The following is a 20,977-nucleotide window of genomic DNA, read 5'->3' as shown; positions in this document are numbered from 1 at the left end:
TTGTTACAATTTTATTTGCTTAACAAACTATCAACTTTCGTTATAATTTCAGTTACATATCAGTTTCGTTGGAAAATGACGAATTTAAAGCATTTTGAAAGAAACTGTTATCAACTTTTACATACTTAAGAGCTGATTTTATTGAAGGATATTCGTAAATTAATTTTCCATTTAAAATAACTTATGTAATCGTACTTTGTATTTGTATTTGACAAAGTATGAAACACGTACAAATGTATTTTGTAAATATAGTACGGTGAATGTAACCTTCAGCGAATCTTCTACTCAAAGTTTTAGTAGGTGAACTTTAAATACTTAACAATTCGTACCAGGTACACGAGCTATTAGATGCATTTCATTTACAACGGTAAATTATAGTCACCTGAATTGAAGAAAATCGAGACTCAGGTGAGATGTAAAATTAATTATGCATGAGCATCCAACGGTACGCTGCATTAAGTTAATCAGAATCTAAAAGACTTCCCAGTCTTACGATTCAATATTGTACGGTGGGTTTTCTCATCGCTTTGAGTCTAATACCCCCGGACACCGAGGCTATTGTACACTCTCCGAGGTAAACATATGCGTGCGTGTGTTCGAACAACTTTTAATTGCTCGATTTTTATTGCAGATATATTTAATAACGAGATAAATTGGTTTCTTTCCACCATGAGCTCCGTGAAATTGTTTCGTGAAAAAGGATACTGCTATCGTTCGTAGCATCGTGTACGTTCAATCCTGTTATTACAAGACACACTCGCAACAGAGTGTACCTTTAACATTTTATTTTGCATTGTAAACTTTATCAACACGACAAACGTAACTGTTTATCTCTTGAATCGTACTATGTGTGTGTGTGTATCAGCTAACACTTGAAGGTTATTTATTGTACATTTCTCTTAGATTCATCAGAATCTCTATTGAAGGAACTCTGGGTAATAATAAAATAATTAACAAGAGAATCTTCCCAGACACGTACGCTACAGATTCCATAAATTATATCAACAATATTCGCATGTAATTTTCCAAGAGCGAAAGACTGTCAACCGATTCGCGATATTGATAAATCAAATTTCAGCGTGTACTTTAACCGATAGAAAGTCAATGCCACGTTGAATAATTTTATTTATTTGGTTTACTTCGAGGAATGTAAAATTATACTAAATCCTCTTCCTAATTTCCAAATTACGTTACATCGATTTATTTTCAAAAATACTGTACGAACATCGAGGTTCCCGTTTCGATTCATCTATCCTCAATCGCGAGGAATAATGATCAATTCCGTTACGAAAATCGTCTGAATTGAAAAGAAACTCGAGGCTGAGAAACAGAAGGCGAGAAATAAACGAATGCAAGCGATTCGTGAATAAAAATCAGATAAACTGTCTTTGAAATGTCAGCAAACAATCCATAAAAGCACACCCCTGGTCGCGCACCAGTCTACAGTCGGAAGTAAACATCTTACGCGAAGTGCAGCGAATCGGTGACTTCGCCGCTGGAACGATTCTCATCGATTTGACGTAATGGTTCGATATCGAGCGTGGAAACGACGAGTTTCGATGACCGTCGTAAATGACGCGAATTTCCGAGAGCGTGTACTGCCAAGATGGCGAGACGCGTGTACCGACCAATGAGCTGTGCCGTGCTTCCGTTTGAGCTTGCGAAAATAGTCTACGGTCGGGACGTCGCGCGCGTAATAAAACACCAACCTGTTCGCGGCTCGACGTCGTCATCGTGTTGCTGCAATCTACCGCCGACGATGTCCTTGCTCAGATTCATCTGCACATCCGTCATTTTCGGCCTCGGTCGACGACTCTGCGCGTCGTTCTCGTCACGTCGAGGATCTACCTCGGTTCTTTCACGTAGCGAACGTTGTTCTCGGTTTTCACGGTGGATACGTCCCGCGTCACGCTTATTACACGTACGTAGCGATCGAACGTCACGTACCGAGCGAAACGATCGACGTCGAGACGGTGAAAGATTATTCGCGAGCGGAGGACGGTGCAATCGAACCGAAAGACGAAACGCGCGACACTTGCGACGCGTTTGAACTGACTGACTCGACCGCCGGCTTTCCGGGATCACCCGAAGGCCCCACGCCTCGCCATCGGAAATCACCGAGCGTTTACGAACCTCTTGCTATTCGTGCGTTTCCCAGGTAAACACCACGGGAGACTCGTAGCCGCATCGCAGACAGGCCGATTACGATCTGCGCATCGCGCGTTCACCCTTTCTTCAGACGGGACGCTGCTCCTACCCCAACTATGATTAACCCCTACGTGCTCCGAGCGTTTTTCGCGCCTATTGGTTTGTCGACTCTCGAGACTCTTGCGTAACGTTCCGTACAGCGTGTTCGTCAGATTCTCGCGATTTTCTATTCGTATTCCGTGTTGTTGGAAAGTTGTATACCCCGCGGCTTACTGGAACCACTCGTAAAGCGTTGACCCCTGTATATAATGCGACGAACAGGGGAACCGATTAGAATTAACGGAGTACGACCGATACGTTCGTGGTTCGCACAGTTTTAAAAACGAAAAGAGACCGAATAAAAACAATATGGAGAATTAAGGTTGATATTATAAATTATATGTTTAATTTTTTCTCGAAGAAGATTGAATTTATCGAACGTTTTTACGTGAAATTTCATTTGATTTGCTCGCCACAATAAATATCGCAAAAATCAAGGAAGTATAAGGAGTAATGCTCGTTTATAATTTAATCGGATCTTGAAATGAAAATATGAAACTTACGTGTAAATAAATTGACAAAAGTACCGATATGAAAATTCACGAATAAACGAGACTGTAGCGTATATTTTAAATTACGTTTCGATTTTCCACTTTGGAATCATCGTCAAATTTCTATTAGCAATTATTAAAAATATGAAGTTGAATATATAGTTTCCTCGAAATTTATTCAACCGTTTAAACATACACACATATATGTGGAAGTACATACGTAGGTATATACAAACAGTAAAAAAAAGAATAATATTTTTTTAATATTACAAAAATATACAATATGGAAAATTAAAAATGTCAAAATGTGATCAAGGTTCTTTAATACGTGATCTTTTTAATTTTGATCGTCTTCTATTTTTTTTTCCGGTCGTCTTCTATTTGTAACATTTTTTAGTTGATATTTTAACATTATCGCTGTACAGTTATTATTCAATTCGATGATTGAGCATTTTCTAATCGTGTCATTCTTTTCGAGGAGACGCTATAAATATGTTACCTCGTGAGAAAGACAATTGTGAAGTGAATAAATTGTTATCAAGAATACATTATATATTACAATGAAGGTGCCTTAAAATGAAGAATAATTAATTGAAAAAAACGTGTAAATTGTGTCGAATCGTTGTCTTTCGATACTACTTCTTTTTTCATCTTTCGTTTCTAACACGACGAATCTGAAGATTTTATACTAATAGAAAATTTAAAGAACAAAGAAACGATCTGTTGACTATTTTCAAATACGGAGAGCACCTTAATTGTAAGTAATTCTCTCTCACTTTTCCACACTCTTATCCTCGACATACCACAGGATTGAGGACAAACGATAGATGGACAGACATTGCATTATTTCTTGTGCAAAAATAAATTGAAAACGTAGTATAAAATTCTACTTTTACAAAGCTTCATTTTCCAGACAATTATTTTCGAATAATCCACGAGTACGTGCATAATTGAATACAGCTTAGAAAATGCATTTTGATATACCTTGGCTAAAGTGTCTGTTCGTTATTCATTGTTTCTCTTCGTGTTAGTATTTGTAAACATTGATCGTGCTCTGGTATTATTTCTTTTCTTTCTTATATAGTCGCGAAGTAAAAATTCTGAAGAATTTGCTGAGGAAATTTTACGAAATGATATTAAAATTTATCGAACCAAGACTTATATCTTGGTATAAAAATGAATCGAAAATGTGCTATAAAATTGTTTCATATGAACTTTAGTTTTCAAAAAAATCGATTTTGAATAGTTTTTGAGTACGACACGGAGAACGCGCCTTGCGAAGCGTCCATCACTTGTTCTTTCTATTTGTGTCGGTGTTTGTAAACATTATTGGTAGTATGGTATAAACTGTTTTCACTACGCATAAGTCACGGACACAGAACGGTACATACCACTTCTTACTAGTGGTTTATTTGCTCTAGTCGTTGACCTAAACAATGCATATGCCATCTCATGACAGTAGTTGTATCCTTTAGACACTGCACGCTATCGAATGTAGATACATATTTGTATACAAACAATGATAATTTCGAAGATTATTTACACTGATATCCACATTGGTTCAGTCTTCGGTCTTCAAATGAACAGGGTACAGTGAGTTTCTGTTGACAGTCTCTTGAATTGTCGATATCGAGAATTTTTTATTATTACTATTATTATTGCAATTACCTATACGTAGAAACACATCTCTACATAAAAGAGAGTTTTTGAAAGCAAAGAAGAAAGGAGTGCGTGAATGTTTTAAAATGCATCCCACCAAATTAACCTTTCACTGTTTTCTGTTCATTAATGAATAATTACATCTTCTTAATCTATGAAAAGGATAATTTTTGTCCATTTTCTATGATGTGCTATTATTTCTATTTCGGTAATAATGCAAATTACAGTACTGAGAATTAAAAAAAAGTAACGATATCCATAGGAAATATTGTCTCTGAATGAAAAAATCTATCAATTCTGATGTCAAAAGGCTATGTAGAGTTAATCAGCTGTAACCAATTATTAGAAAATAGGAAAATTAACAGAAAAAGAGTAATAACATACCGAACGCTTATCAATATTTGAAACACTGATATAAGTAGAAATAATGAATAATGAATGATTTTTCGAAACAAAAGTGGAGGGTTATGTGAAAAGAAAATGTACTACATTTTCAATTCATTTTTACATTAGGAACTACGCTATTCTCGGCTGCACCATTCAGCTTCACCCACCTGGTAGAGAATGTATGAATCGACTACTATGCACCCTCCAAACAGTAATTTCTTCCTGCATTTTAACATTGTTTGTATCGTGACACAAAACTGTCTACACTGCCATACACTTTTCGTGTAATTCAGATCCATTGGGGACTTTGTTAGTTTTCATTTAATATTTCTTTTTTTTCATCTTCAAAGATTTTTATTCTTCGTAACTTTCTCTCTACAGGATGATAATAACGATAAGAATATGTATAAGCAAACGTGACCACGTCTCGAGAAATTTGAATAAATTGAAACTGTCAAATAAAACTAAATCAATGCTCTAGTTCCCATGTCAAAATAATACTCAATGAACACAAAGTGTCTGAAACTAATGAAAGTAATGGTAATATTTATTGACATTTCATCATTTCGACCAGTGTGACTCAGAAGATAAGAATTCTTTCAGGCAGTACTCACTATCGAACCCCTTAGGCTGTATGTCAGTAGTAGAGGTAGTTGGACCGTAAAGGGTTGATTTTTACTCCAGGAATGAAAACTGATTTCCATATTTGCAGTAAGTACTGGTCCACTATAATTACAATTTTTTTAATATTTCTTGCATCGGGTCGCAACAATGTATGTATAAAGTCGGTAATTGAAGAGTTACTTTTTTCGATAAAATAATATAAACAGTAATATAAATAATTCAACCTAAAACGATTTGCTGATTTGCTTGAAAAGTAACTTTAATCGATTAACTTCAGTGATAGTTGCTCCTTCCAAACCAAAAGTATTCAAACAACAATAATTGTTGGCAAGCAGGTAAATGTATCTTTTTATTCATTGACATTGCGAATAAACTTTTTACGAACTTTTTCGATTTAAACGATCATCTTTGGACAATTTGGTCAATCAGTTCATGTATTCCATATGCTTGCGTTTTATCATTTTCGAGTCAGTTGCATGTATGATATTATTGTAAATATATCATACGTTGAAATCTAACCTTTAGACTAATCGATAAGTTATTAATAGATCATTTAGTTGAATCAAATAAGATATATTTTTAAAAACACAGTTTCTTTTTAACCAAAGTATTATAAACCGAGCAACATTTCAAGCACGGTAAATTAACGTAATAAATGTCATTAGTTAAAATACCTGTTATTTTGAATAAATCAATATTTCGTTTATTTCGAAATATTTGCTGGAAATAAAAGATTGAAATATTATTTAAAATAGTTATTTCTCTCTCAATAAATGTATATTTATTTTTAGTATACTTATAGTATACGATATTAAGTATACTTATTTTTCTCTCAAATAAAAGTTTGTTCAGCTCTGGTCTCATCGGTAAATCTGCAGAGTATGCATTTTCATATTCAATGAAGTTTTCTACTCTTCAATTTTTCTTTTCGTAAAGATGTATACATGGATCTGCTTAACTTCAATTAATTAAAAAAATGAAGTTTATGCACTGAATGTATTGCAGGGAAAAAGAAATATTATTCATGGAAGATATTGTGAGTGGTATTGGGTCAGATATTTTAGTCGGTCTTTGTAAGGTCTACGACTAAAACAATAAATCAATACTGTCTACATTTCCCTTATTCATGATACCGAATTATTCTTACTCCGGGATTAATATTTCTTTTCTCCCTGTGTAATACATTTGCAATCCATTTAGAGTCGGAAGAATTCTCTCATTCATGAGTTCATCTGGCATTGATGAAGAATGCACGATGATAAGATAGAATGGAGAGCACTCTGGTGGCGAGTGCACGAAGTGCTTTCTTAACATGTTCTATCGGCAAAAATGTACATTAAAGGGCGCAAAATTGGGCAAAATTTTTTATTCGGATATTTTCGAATAACGATTTAAAAATAAACATCTTTTTCTCGGTTGCTCGTAAAATAAAAAGCAGAGTTTGAGTTATAGATTGAACTGTATAACAATAAACAAATAAAAAATTTAATCGTATAATCGTATAAAAGTCATGGATAAATCGTTATACGTAGTTTTTATTCGGGTAAAATTTTGTCCATCTCTACCGGAGTATTACTTCATACGTTCTTTAAATAGTCCTGAAACATTGCATTTTATTATCCACTTTGGAAACAATTCAAAAAACTGTAATTCGTATACGGTCGGGTATACAATACAAAATAACATAATATAAAAAATTCTGTCACGAATGGTTATATCAAACTCCCATCCTTGGCAGAATGCAGTTCGTTTATCGAGTCCAAAAATATAATATTTCAAGCGTTCGGCAAGGTTTGTGAAAAAAAAAACATTTTTCCATGATTTTATATACATAATCATTACAACATCGTTCGAACATTCCTAAAATTCTCAATAATTTTATAAATGTCGCTCCGAAGTATCCGATGCGAGACAAATATTCCTCGTCGAATCCCGTTGAAGAATTGTTGACAACGTGAGACTTTTGGCACTCCTCGTTACACGAGGGGTATAGTTTATTAAATTAACAGTAAGAAGTAAAATAACATTGATCTTTTTCATTCGGTTCTGTACAATGTTAATACATACATTTATATATTAAGATATTCATATGATATTGTACATCGTCCTCATTAAATATATATCTTGCGTTACAACAGTGCGATTGAATCGGATCAAAGAACGATGGATCTGTGCGCTCAGCGAGCAGTTCTTACATTGATTTTATATTCACTGGGAGTTGCGGTCGATTTTTCATATTGGTAATTTTACATATCTCTGTCAAAAGTCTCCATGACGACGATGTTGTTTCAGAATGTGTTTCACTGTTTTACGCGTCAATGTGAAATGTGTTGTGCTTAGGCGCGCTTGATGATTTTTAACAGGGGATGAATGGTATGATGAATATAACGAACAGACATGTCCCTCGTTGACGTGGAGTTTGCCGACAGATGAATGCCGACATTACGGCGATCGCATTGTCACTTCATTCGTCTGTCGCTCTATCGCACAGTCTTTGAAGGAACGCTGAAAATAAAACGTACGATTATTAATTTGCATCTACGGAACAGCGGCGCGAGTCGATTGGCACTGAGCAACGTCATAATTGATTTCGGTGAATCGCTATGCCGACCGAGCTTCACGCCAAATACACAAATAGAAGCGATATTGAACATGATAAGCATTAAAGAAACTTTGATTTGCAATATCAGGATATCGTATATAATTGACGATTCGCAATACAATATCAGTTTGTGATAAGCTTGGAAGCTCGAGAAATCAGAGCTTTATTTTCGTACCGTGGAAATCCGTGACGCGATACGTTAAACATGTATAATACATTTTTATAAAATTATTTAATCGTGTCGCGTTATAATTTCATCTTTTAGGAGGGATACGTGAGTAATATTATGTCAACGTTTAGACCTATTTTTTAGGTACTTTTGTATATAAGATAGGAGTAATTTATAATTAACAGTTTGATGTATTGTGTAATTAATTAAAATTGACGGAAATAAATAAGCTTACACGTATCGTACGTGTTATGACGTCATGTGATTTTCTTAGAAACGATTTGTACGTCTTATATACATACATAGTTATTGACGACTTTATCTACATTATTGTCAACTATATTTTAAACGACATAGCACGTAATGTTTGTTCCAATTGTGTTATAAATATTGCGATATTATGTATACACGATTTGTGTATGTTATTCGAGAATTCGTTACCAACTTGGTCTCAAATAACGTCTAATGTTACAATTTTTATAACAATCGACACAATCGTCACACGCTATATCGTGTAAAACCTACTCAACAATGACACAGAAAATTATATCAATAATTGTACTACAAATGTACAGATCGTTTCTAAAAGAAACCCACGTTACCTGTACCTTTATCTAATTCCTTTCTTCATTTTTTTCATTCTCCAATTCAGTCTCTTCGAATTAAATTTCATTTCCGTTCCGTTATCAAATAAGCAAAATTCTTAAGTGAAAAGTAATTGTTAGTCAAATTTCCGCAAGAAAGTATAAACGAATCAGCTATATTCACTTGTGCTCAATACTCGAACACGATAACTGATCGATTGTATTTGTCAAAGAATAACGACAAGCAACATCTATAGAAAGAATCGTGTCGAAACTTTGGAAAATAATTCTCGAAATGAATAATTGCGACCGATATACAACACTTTGGACCGTGTATGGCGTAACGAGTGTTCCGCGAAATCATCGTCGCAACATCCTCGAGTCACGGACTTCGTGCACAAATTTCTTAAGCGTTTTGTACGCGTCGCTGCAAGAAGCGGGTTATCGATTTCAGCATCCCAGCCACGTTGATTCGTTGCGTCCTATATTTTGCGAGATGTGCGTGGCGAAGAGTGGTGGCGGTGGTGATGGTGGTGGTGGTGGTGGGGGAGAAACAAAATAAAATGGTATTAGATTGCAGATAAAGGTGTGATAAAACAGCAGACGAAGAAGAATAAGAAGAATAAGAAGAACAAGAAGAGGGAAACAAAGGCAGACGACACATGGAGACGTAGGCTACAGGGTGTACTTACGAAGCACGACTTTTGTGACACTGACATCCGGTTTGCTTACAATAGCACCATCATCTTCTTCAAGAATGCTGTAGAACACAAAACACGTGGAAACGTCAAATGATTGGGGACTGAGGGGGGTGGGGGTGGCCCCGAATGATTTATTCATTCTCCTGACACGGCTGGACATTTCGGGCAGCTGTATAAAAATTCTCTAAGGGTCTACGCTAGTAGTACTGTACACTGGGAGAACTGTGGGTGGGGGTTTCGGGGTGGAGGACTATTGTTTTAGATTTTCTACTGCAAAATCAATCCACGTCTACTGGTAAAACTTGCGTAGAAATATGCGTTTCCTATGGCTCTCTCTCTGAACTGCTTTCCTTCGAACTAACGATGCTCTACGTTAATGTGACTCACTGATGCAACTTATCTAACACTCTTTCTGTGTTCGTTTCTATCGCGAGATGCATGTGTTTATTCACCGGGCACGGAACGATACTTACGGGCATAAGGGATGAAGCCATCCTCGTCTTCCGGGTCCATGCAATCCTTCAGCACCGTCTCCACTTCGTTATCGGCTAGACGTTCACCTAACGGGGCACACGTAATATTTATTTATTAGTTAGAGGTTCGAAAACTTACGAAAATAATATTCACGTTTCGAGTAAAGAGGCGCGTTGAACATCTTATTTCGAACTTTATGCCAAAATGATCATTTTGTACGTTGTAAACGCGTTGTGAATACATAGTTATTGTCCAATTGCATTTTGCATTCAACGGTGGGTTTTCAAAATCGATCGAGTCGCATATTCGATTGTTGCTATGTTTCTTATCACGTCAAATTTAACGATTAGCTCTATGAAGATAATTGTAAATGTAACGTATATAATGAAAAAAATGTTGTTCAAACGATTCAGATACAAGGGAAACGATATTACGTACAAGTTATCGTTAGTTATGGAATCTGTTCAATTATAGAAACGAAACTGTATCGAATGAAACAAGAGAATAGTCGATGAGAAAAGTTTAAAACACAACGAAGATGTTGAATTATTAGTTTGTTGCACGAATGATTGATGGTTTTCTCGAAAATAATATTTAGTATTTCAAAAATAATCCGGATAAATTCGGTACTCTTCGACTAATTGCGAAGTAAATGCATTTATTGCTTTATCCGAGGGAATTATATTTTAATCGCGTGTTTCAGTTCGAAGATTCATGTTTCTTCATCGAAATTTTTCATATTTACATTCCCTATGTAATATCCCGTATGTTCCCTAAATACTCGATGAAATTAAATTCGTACAAAAATAGTACGTGCTCGAACTTGACTTCGCGTCGTTGCACAATCTCCCATTTTGAACCGACACGATTGACAACACGATCTACATATATCGCGTCGTTTTTGACTGACTTCAAGATTTACATCGGTATTTCGTAACTTGACGCGTTCATAAAATCCGTCGTTTCGCGAAACAGCAAGCAAACGTTGTTCCCTTGGCGGTGATTTGTAATAAAAAATCGACACCGTATCGTTTTACATTTCTTAAAATACCGAAGACGGATATTTACACACTACTATATTTGAAAATTAGGACAGAAGCTATTCAATTTTTATCGTATCCTGTTTGTTCTAAAAATATCCGGCGTACATTTAACACAAACATTTACGTCGTACCGACGAATGCGATTATATTTCTCAAGGTTGAAAGGTATCGTTTCTTTAACGAAGAGATTGACAAGTTTGGTTAAAAAGAATACAAAACAGTGTCGTCTACGTGAATATCTAGACGATGTTCATCGATGAAACGTTACACGAATGAATATAAAAAAATGTTCAATACCAAGCGTGAGCAGTGTGTGGGAAAGTTCAGCAGCGAGCATCATTCCGTTCTCCTGTTTGTCGTAAAGTTTCAAACACTCCAGGAAATCTTCGTAGCATCCCTGCTCCTTGTCCTTTTTGCACTGGCTGTAAATCGGCAAGAACTCGTCGAGTTTCATCAGTTTCTCGCCCTTCTTTTTTGTTCCGCCAAGTTTCTCAATGGTGGCGTTCGTTGGGTTCAGGTTGAGGGCCCGAAGAACGTTTCCAAGGTCGACGGCGTCGATATTGTTCGAGCCATCGGCATCGTAAATGGAAAAGGCAAATTCCGCCTCTGTTCAGCGTAAAAGGAAAAGAAATCGTTAAAGCTCGTTACGCGATATCTCGTCGTTGTTCTCCTCAACCGGTACCGAAAGATGTCGATCGGCCAATCGAACCTAAATTTCCATTTTTCGTTTCCTTCGGCCACGTTATTTCGAGTTTGAGAAAATAGTGCACAATTTCGTACAATTGTATATCGTACAATTAATACACCACTCGTCGAAGTATCTAGTATCGTGCAAAGGACATTTGAAACGAAGTCGATAAATCTCTGACCCATTGTAGCATGAATTTCGATTGAAATCCCGGAACCACCGTGATTCTATCCATCGGAGGTAAATTCGAAGAGTCATTCGAGTACTGACCGTACCCAATGTCGTTTAATATACGGAAGACAATGTACTCGCAGCGCGTCGTTGTTCATTTCGTTATTCGTTACGAAGACGTTGGAACGTGTACCGCGATCTCTCGATATTCAACGTTCGAGGTTACTTCGGAATGCGAATTACCGAGAAATTCCTCGTTCGTTTCGAACGTGGAAAGTTCAATGTAAAATCTGGGTTGATATCAGCTGAAGCGTGGCTCTTCGTGCGTACCTGGTTCAAAAATATTGTTCTATTTTAAGACCCAGCGGCTCCCACCCAGCAACCGATTCAAGAACTCGCTGGTGGAAGTAGTGGGTCAGATTACCCCCGCCGAGCCATATAAGAACAGACTACCAACTATTTTTGAAATGGTGCTACCCATTCGGGGTGATTACACCTCGTTGCTTTACCGGTTACTGGCAATTACGTAATACGTTTGTCACGTGAAGCGGGAAGATTGCGTTTCACAGAGGGGAAGCGGTACACCGATAAACAAGGGAAACGCGACGATTGGACGATACGAAGAGATACACGGGGCGTTCGACGAACGAATTTTAAATAAAAATTCGTTCTCGATGAGTCGCGCGAATCGTCGCACAGGGGACCGTCACGTGTCTCGATACACGATGATATTTTATATTCTCGTTACGACGCGTCGGATCACACGTTATATATCCGAGTCTTTGAACTTCTCCCCTCGCGACATTTAAATTCCTCGCGGATAACTTTTCTTTCTCTCCGTTATCGTCGAGTTGCGTCACCACAGTTCCGTGTACGCGTGAAACCGTTCGCGGTGATATCACTCGATACATCACTATTGTTTCGAAACTGACATTTTGTAACTCCTTACGGTCTCTTTATTACCTACTTCCGTGTTGGCACAAGCGATACGATACGCACAGATGAAATATTCCCCGTGTGTATACATATATAAATATATATACATACATATATACATATATATTTTTTTTTTCTTTTTACTCACTTTCGACTTCCCTGGCGCTGAGGTCTGCCTGCAAAGGAAACGAATTATTTTTCAGAGTTCGTCCATCGAGGATCGCGCGTTGTTACCGAGACGATTGCACTGTACGAAATTTACCCAACGACGTTCACAATCGTCGATACGGGAACGTAAATCGAGAAACATGAACGACGCAACGAACGAAAGAAAGAAAGCGACGCGCGTAAATCTAAAGTACAGTTAACGAACGAGACGATGATAAATGATCGTTGGTCGTGTATCAAGGATTCGGGGAAACAAATTCGTCGTGGCTACTTACCATTGTAGTCTGTCTAGTGCGACTGGGTGTTAACCGAACGGAGCGTGAACCAGAAGTGCTACCGGGTGTTACCAAATTTATTCATTTTATTTCTGTAGATGGCGCGGCGATCAGGGCACGCGAGTTACAAGGAGGTTCAGCCCGTGAGGCACGGTACGGACGAAGAGGGTATCGGCAACGTCGCGGTCCAAAAACAGTTCGAGAGGTAATCGCGGGGTTAAGCTGTGCTTCCTACTACGATAAATGGTTTCCAACGATAGCGTAGGCCGGGGCTGCCAGATCCGCAACAGCGGGCTCCGTACGCCGTGAAAACGAAAATATACTCGGCCCAAGGGGCCTTCGGTGCGGCCGGTTATGGCTTTCGGCTTAAAACAATTCGACCGATTCCAAGCTACGGCTACGTACAAGGACCGAATCTACCCTACCGTTGCGCGGTTAGCGTAAATGTCGTTAAATCGCGAAGAATTTTTTTTTAACGTTTACAAGTGTCTCGTCGGGGCGTGTACCGAGTTTTTCGACGGGGGTACTGGGTGTCTCTGGGAACGCGCGGAATCTATTTCATGTCTCGCGTAGCTTCCCGAGAACTTGGCGTACGCGAGCTACGCGTTATCCGTGGCCAGTCGATGACTAAGCCCGCCGACCGGTTATTTTTATCGGCTTGCCGCGGACTAACGCGGAGAGCATTTTTGCAAAATGTAGGTCTACGAGCGGGCATCGAAACGCTGGCTTCTTGAACGTATCGTGGTGTTACGTCAGTTCTTTCGACGTCCGAAAATGGCACGCATCATTTTTCGTATTCTACCGAAGACGGTCCTCCTCTTCGGGTTTCGCGACTCGGCGTTGCTCAACGACGATCTGTTCCCCTTGGACGCGATTCTCGACGATATTGTCTCTCCGGTTAGAGGCGAGGGGGTTATCTCCTCGATCGTCACTTCCTCCAGGCAAACGTTGCTCGCGAGGGACGTCGAGTGCACCGTGGACGAGGATAGCAATACCTCGTCCCGCGGAATATTTTTAGAGCCAGTTTCGGACAATGGATAACCGATGTTGCTCCGATCGTAGTCGTCGACGCTCTCGATCGTTCTTATGAAACGTTCCTGCGTCTCTTCCCAAGCTGCGATCCCTTCCTTCCGAATGGACTCGGTCTCCTCCACGGTTTCCGGGCTCTCCTCCGTTTTCGTTTCCAGTTCCTCGATCATACGATGGAGCACGTTCACGGATACACGGACGATCTCGCTCGAGTCGTACGATTCCTTCTCCTTGTGGGTGCACAGAGACGGATCCGTCGTCGTCTCGATAACCGCGTTATGTATTATTTGGTGTACGTCGCCTTGACCCTGAGTGACCGCCATACCCGCACTCTTGGTCTGTTCTGGCGTCGAAACGCTGTCGATATTGCACACGACGTGTTTCACCTGTTCGATGTATCGGTTATTTAGGATAGCGTGGCAGTTATTCACGAACAAAGATGGAAATCGCGGCGCTGGCATTCGAGAGATATTTCTTTTCCCTGTGCAAACAATTTAACACGGTTTTCTATTTGTCGACAACAAGGAACGTTATCTTTCGTTGTTTACCCGTTTTTCTGGGTGGAGAGTTAGAATAGATGGGAATTTATTTATAGACGAAGGTGGAACGCACACTCGGGGTGTTTGGAATTAATTACGGATTATGTTTCTGAACAATACGAATCGAGGATCATGGTTTTCAACGTGTATTTAAAGTATACGTATTCTAATCGGGCCAATTCTTAGAACACGTGGACCAGTGTATCATTTTATGTATATTTAAATACACGCGCGTTTAATTTCACGTGCATTAACGTATCCGTACTTTGATTCGCATAATTTTTAGAATACGGCGATTAATTTGCAAACCGAGAATAGAGTTTCGCAAATCTCGAGATTTTAGGTATAAGAATGAATCGAAATGCCATATTCCCGAAATCCAAACGATGGCTTCAGAAAATTCTAAATTCTATCTAATTGCATTAGAAAAATTGATCATCTTCGAATGTTGTTTTTCAACTACTAGAAATATTGTTAACCCAAAAGAAATCGTTTCTGCCGGAAAATATGAGCACGTTGGACTTACTTTACTAAATCAGAAGGTTAATCGAATAAATTACGTTATCCCTTGCAATAATTGTGTAAACCCCGATTGGGTCTAAATTGACCCGTAATTTAATCTCGTTTAGCGCAAACATTTTGAATAAAAATTCCATCACCTTTCTTAATTCCTAAGAAAAGTTGTACTAACGGTATAATTGAACAATGAAAAAGTTTCCCTGGGTCTGAAAAGACCCAGGTGTGGCACGACGAGGATTAATAGCAATGGTTTTGAAATTTATTTTCGGATCTGTAATCAGAAAATTTTATAAAATCGTATTTTCGTTTCGAAAATTGGTAACAATGTTCTGAAAATTGCACGAATTAAAAAACAGGCACGATGCAGACGTGTAATACACAACACGTATATTTGTATATTTATAATAGGTTGTTCCATAAGTTTTATCGAACGACAATACTTGTCGAGCAACCTAGTACTACACTGTTGAATAAATTTTATCGAACGACAAAACTTATCGAACAATGTAGCATAAAAAAGTTCATACCAGTGAAATTAAGTACGTGAAATACTGTACTTAAATGTAAATACGTAAATAATACACGGGTACTCGTGTACCTTTAAAATGATACAAACGAAAGTACGCGTGTACACGTGTATTTAAATACACGTGAAATAGAGATCTCTGATGCAAACGAATCATCTATGTCTTCTTCTTTATTCGAAAAAAGTAACGTAATCTCGTACGACTCACTTGTTTCTCTAGATTAGACAATAGGGATGGTACAGAAGTCGAGTCTCCGATTTGCAAGTTACGCAACCCGCATACCATATTCTCTATGAGTTCCGTGGTTTCCGACTCGTTGCGATCCGCGCACGAGCGATCGTGGTTTTGCAGCGTCGTTCGCGTTGGCTGCGATTGAACATCGGCCGATTCTTCTCGACCGCCCAGCATACGTAATTTTTCTGTCAACGGTTATTATCGTCGGTCGTGATTTTCCAAAAATGAACATTTTTCGTCGAACATCGCGAATCGGTGCATATCGGTGCATTTCGGTGCATTTCGGTGCATCGCGACGTGATCTCGCGTCGTAAAACCGAAGCAACGCCATTTTTGGAATCGACGAATCGTCCAGAAGCTTTCGTAACGCTCGACGAATCGTGCGATAACGCGAACAATATACGAATAAATAATTTACCGTTGTTGGGATCCATAGTGTCGAAAGCTTCCAGCATGATCTTATCAATCAGACCTTTCGCGAATGCCTCGACCATTATTTCAGGCATTCTCGTCTCGATAAGAACGTGAACTTGCAGCTGTCGTTACGCGTGAAACGATCGTCATATTTTATACACCGCGACCTATTCGCGGGCGACTGAACATTTCTCGCGTATTCGTGTTCGTTGTTAATCGTAAACTGCACACGTTCGTTTTTTATCGATTTCCGTCGAGTAAATTAAAAGTGAATCCCAACATGGACCGAATGCAACCCTCTTGCGCAACGACCGACACTCTAAAGCGAGTATTCTAAATAATGTCGATTTTTCGTTCAGACCTTTGCTCGCAATTTCTCATCCCCCTGCTTCATGGAAACTGATTAAAAACAGTGCGTTCCGATTCGAAATAATTCGTCGACAGTTGTACCTCAAAATTAACGTCAACCATCGAAACGAGAAACATAACCTATTCGTGTTCGCGTTCGTACGGTTTAATCGGCGTAATCGTTCGAGATAAACGAAGACTCGTCGAAATAGTTTCAATGGATCGCTATTATTTTTTAGATTACTACAAGACTCGTCCACGATGAACGCTTTGAGAAGGATTCTTTCTTCGATTACGCCCCGATAAGATGACATCGATCATTCGATGAAAACAATTTCCGTCGAACAACGTTAAATTTAGGAAGCCATCGGTTCTCGGTATCGTCAACAAAAAAAAAGAAAAAAAAAAAAGAAAAAATGGAGGAAGGAAATCGCGTCGAAGTGACGATTATCGATCCTACGGTGAAAATTCCATCGTCGGGTAGCGCGCGTAGTTCAACGAAAACCTTGAGCACAATTCACGAATGCGACAGCTCGAAAGTTTCCCATTCGTGCTTTCGAAATGCCATCGGGAGGTACGCCGATAACGCTGATAAGGCGAAATCGAACGCGAAATGCTTCCCTTCGTCCAAACAAAGGCTAGACTCGTTCCGAGGTTTCCATTCATCGTTCGATATCGACCTGCTTTTGAGGTACTACGCGTGCAATTCCAATATGGAGAAGTCCATAAGGAAAGTGTTCGAAAAGGTGAACGAAAATGATACGAGCCATCCGGACGATCCATTCGTAAATCTGGTGTGCAAAGACATCGAGCAAGGCCCGTTGGTCGAGTTGGGCGCAGTCCGCAAGATCTTCGATCTGCTACGGCGTTCTAACACCGAAAACGCTTCGTTGTTCGCGTTTCGAATTCAAGAGACTCTGATCGAATTGCAATCTTTGATAGATCGTTACAACGGGAAGGAATTGGAGCAGATACTCTCGAGCGATCCGTCGATGAGAATCTGCAAATACTGTGGAGTCATCAGTTGCACCGAGTCACCAAACACTTCCATCGAGCAGAGACAATCGCCACCGAGAACTTCCTACTTCCTGAATGCCCAGACATTCGCGAACAATGCCAACGGCGGTGACAATAACACGAGAATACCCGGGGCGCTGGACAAATTCAATCTCCGAAGGAAACAACAAACGGAGAAAATTAAAAATCGTACGCGCAACGGTACCGGTAGTTCCGTACACAAATTCGGAAACGTTCAAGTGGAAGCGAACGCTTTTTCCAAACAGGAAGACAAACTGTACACGGACGCTCCTCGAAAGGTTGAAATAATGATTGCGGAGCGTGAGAACGATAACGAAGAGACTTGCGGTGAACAAAGTGTACCCGAGGATGGAAAACCGAGAAGAAACAAAACTCGAGCAGAGGAGGCTGAAAAATTGTCGAAAGTCGAGTCACAGGAGCAGGATAACGTCTCGCGAACGACGCAATCGTCGCATATCAAAGAAAGGAAATTGAGAAAGAAACCTGGTAAGATGGTACCCAACGTTGAGTCGGCACTACGAATGAAAATTAACTCTAATTTCCAGGTTAAAGGTAAGGCTAAAAATGTCGTTAGCGTCGATTTTCCGAGAAATTTTCTACGCGGGAAATTCCACGATCGGTTGGTCGGTAACGTAGCCGAGGAGAAAGAAGTGGGTAAAATATCGAACGAGATTCACCGAAACGGCAACGAATTCAAAGAGAAAGTTTTGAACGATGTGTTGTACGTGAAATCGTACTCGGAGCTGGCCGACTCGAAAACGAAGATGCGTTTGGACAACGGACAAGGTATAAAGAGCAAGCAGAATCAATCATCGAGTCCTATTAACAACATTGCTTCGATCATTGATACAATGACGTATTTGGCACACGGCCGCCTTGAACCGGTAGACGCGAAGAAAAAGGAATTCGTTTCGCAATTTGACAATGGAGCCTGGGTGCAATCTAAATACTACAACAATAAGCATAGCTTCGTTCTGCACGCTAATCGTGACTATAATCCGCAATTAGACTCGGCGTTAAGATTGCACGAGGAATCGAAACAAAAGGAATTGGTCGCCGATGTCAAACACGAGGCTACAACCGAAACTTGCTACGATCGCGCGGAAGGTTGGAAATGGCTCAAACGCGTTAAAAACGTTGAGAGCCCTGACAGCTTCAACTGTTTGATGGACGAAGATTCGCTGGAAAACTTGATCGAAAGACCCAGCTCGATGCCACGGTCCGGTCAAAGTGACACCACAGCTTCCAGTTCCTCGTCCGTTGAAAATCTGATACACGAATGGGTGAAACCTTTGGAGAGTAAGGAAAGCAGTGTCCAGGAGGATGAGGTTCGCCAAGTCTCGAAATCTCTTCTGTCGAACGAACCTCGAACATCGGATAGCAACGAAAAACACGAGTACCATAAAGAGACATCGATTGACCAGCAACGCGATCTGCAAAGCAATAGTCAATACCAAACACGATGTTCGTCGAACGAACCAAAGGAAATTCTTTCTACGGTTGGACGGAACGATTCGTACGATCCTGGCGACGATTCGAATCTGAAAACCAGCAAGGAATCGATCGACCAGAAGGAAAGCAACAAAAAATCGAAGAAGGTTAACAGTGTCGGGAGGAAGAAATTTACGATAAGGAGGCTGTTCGGGTCTCTGAAGTCTTTCAAGTCTACGAAATCCATGAAGTCCAGTGACGACTCGAGCGTCAAGTTTCCAACGTTTTCCAGCAACGATTCGACGGACGATTCATTGAAGAATATCACGCGGCGAATTAGTTACGATCAGTCGTTACTGAAGACCATGATCGGCGATGGCCAATCCGACGAAACGAGGAACGCTTTGTCGCGTTATCAAAGAATACTTAAGGATACGGAGAAAATGGACTGGGAGAGTTTTCAACGTTTCGTCGAGAATTTGCATACCGGTCAGAAACACCTTTGGCGGGATATTTGCAACGCTATTAACAAAGAAGCGAGACGGCTGGCTGATAAAGACGATGGCGTCACGGAAGTGTGTATAGAAATCAGTTCCGTTCCCCGGGAGGAGACAAAGAGCGAGGGAAGAGAGTGCAGCAACGAGATCGTGTTCGAGATGGACATGACGCTCAGAGACGTCGAGGGGTTCCTCGATAGGCAGCTGGCTTCCACCAAGAAAGGCCAACTTGACACCCTCGAGAGAGCCAGCGAAGTTATTAGAGTTCGAAATGATGACGTTTGTAATACTGAAGTGGTCTCCAATCAAGCTGAGTAGACAGTGTTCGGTGCTTTCCATTTTTCCAGTACGTAACTCTGATCGTTTTTTCTGCATTCAATTGAAACCGTGTACACATTGTATATCCTCCTGTCTTCGCGCAAAAAATTCAGTACCTCTTGAATCATTGGCACGATCCAAGGAATATTGAAGTGTCGGTCACTTGGCTTCCTGTTACTTTTAAATCGTCGTAGAATGGATGAAAAATTTGTTGTTATTAACTTTGATCTAGATAAAGTACAGGAGATGTCAACCAAATACAGTACTTTTCGAGGACCGATTTTCATTGAGGAACGTCCAAATATAACATTAAGGTATGTATAATAGTTTTTGGGTTCTGTTAATGAGATAAGTAGAAGGAAGACATATTCAACACTTTTTCTCTATTTAGAATGATGGCAGAATACCATGGATCATCGTGCTCAAAGTTATTTTTTATTGACAATGTAATGAGAAATCTATGTAAGTGACAAACATCTACACGGTAAACTGTATGGAAGCTTGCACATTAATAAAAAAAAAAGGAATAAGAAATTGCCGTTTTCATAAGTCAAAATGAAATAATTATATTTTCGAAAAAGGATATTAAACGCTATACATCATATTTATACAATATTGCGTTTGTAAGTTGAAGGGTTCAAATGAAAAACGATTACTCACGACACGTTAGTATTTGAGAAATAATTCTTCGATATGAACTAATATTTATAACTTAATAAATCGAAGGTTCGAAACGACAGGCAATATTTTCTGTGACACACTGATATGTGTATAAACTCTGGTAAAAATTGCGAGTAAACTTCATCTGATGTAACATTACCGTAACAGGTTGAATTTACAATCTCCTATAGGGAGACTTTACGT

The 20,977-nt window shown here is 39.4% G+C and overlaps 4 protein-coding genes across 6 annotated transcripts in view; 1 reads left to right on the top strand and 3 right to left on the bottom strand.

The window, feature by feature from the left end:
* The window catches only part of Tau (microtubule-associated protein tau), an 87,412-nt gene extending 85,230 nt beyond the window's left edge, over nt 1-2,182 (bottom strand). Inside the window, exon 1 of the mRNA XM_076305732.1 lies at nt 1,710-2,182. Coding sequence (XP_076161847.1) covers nt 1,710-1,733 — 24 coding nt within the window. The 5' untranslated portion in view covers nt 1,734-2,182. The remainder of the gene's footprint in view (nt 1-1,709) is intronic.
* A 5,184-nt stretch (nt 2,183-7,366) lies between these two features.
* Mlc1 (Myosin light chain alkali) lies at nt 7,367-13,346 on the bottom strand. 2 transcript variants are annotated; one of them, XM_076327630.1, is made up of 6 exons: nt 13,220-13,346; nt 12,925-12,952; nt 11,279-11,587; nt 9,938-10,024; nt 9,456-9,523; nt 7,367-7,913 (listed from the first exon to the last, which is right to left on the bottom strand). In XM_076327630.1, exons 1-5 carry the CDS (start codon nt 13,220-13,222, stop codon nt 9,492-9,494), a joined length of 459 nt encoding a protein of 152 aa, XP_076183745.1. In that variant the 5' UTR covers nt 13,223-13,346; the 3' UTR covers nt 7,367-7,913; nt 9,456-9,491. The 2 variants fall into 2 exon arrangements, with proteins under 2 accessions (XP_076183745.1, XP_076183744.1); XM_076327629.1 differs by lacking the exon at nt 9,456-9,523.
* Nucleotides 9,434-20,647, top strand: LOC143155188 (uncharacterized). 2 transcript variants are annotated; one of them, XM_076327628.1, is made up of 4 exons: nt 9,434-10,062; nt 17,069-20,141; nt 20,346-20,427; nt 20,505-20,647. In XM_076327628.1, the coding sequence occupies exon 2, from the start codon at nt 17,246-17,248 to the stop codon at nt 20,111-20,113; it is 2,868 nt and encodes a 955-aa protein (XP_076183743.1). In that variant the 5' UTR covers nt 9,434-10,062; nt 17,069-17,245; the 3' UTR covers nt 20,114-20,141; nt 20,346-20,427; nt 20,505-20,647. The 2 variants fall into 2 exon arrangements, with proteins under 2 accessions (XP_076183743.1, XP_076183742.1); XM_076327627.1 differs by lacking the exon at nt 9,434-10,062 and adding an exon at nt 12,994-13,424.
* On the bottom strand, nt 13,972-16,655 carry LOC143154812 (uncharacterized). Its single transcript, XM_076326802.1, has 3 exons — nt 16,486-16,655; nt 16,041-16,252; nt 13,972-14,634 (listed from the first exon to the last, which is right to left on the bottom strand). The coding sequence occupies exons 1-3, from the start codon at nt 16,571-16,573 to the stop codon at nt 13,972-13,974; spliced, it is 963 nt and encodes a 320-aa protein (XP_076182917.1). The 5' UTR covers nt 16,574-16,655.
* Nucleotides 20,648-20,977: the final 330 nt, after the last annotated feature.

The sequence above is a fragment of the Ptiloglossa arizonensis genome, chromosome 2, assembly GCF_051014685.1.
Source record: "Ptiloglossa arizonensis isolate GNS036 chromosome 2, iyPtiAriz1_principal, whole genome shotgun sequence".
In the NCBI taxonomy this organism is placed as follows: Eukaryota; Metazoa; Arthropoda; class Insecta; order Hymenoptera; family Colletidae; genus Ptiloglossa; species Ptiloglossa arizonensis.
This window is presented reverse-complemented; position numbering and strand designations above follow the sequence as displayed.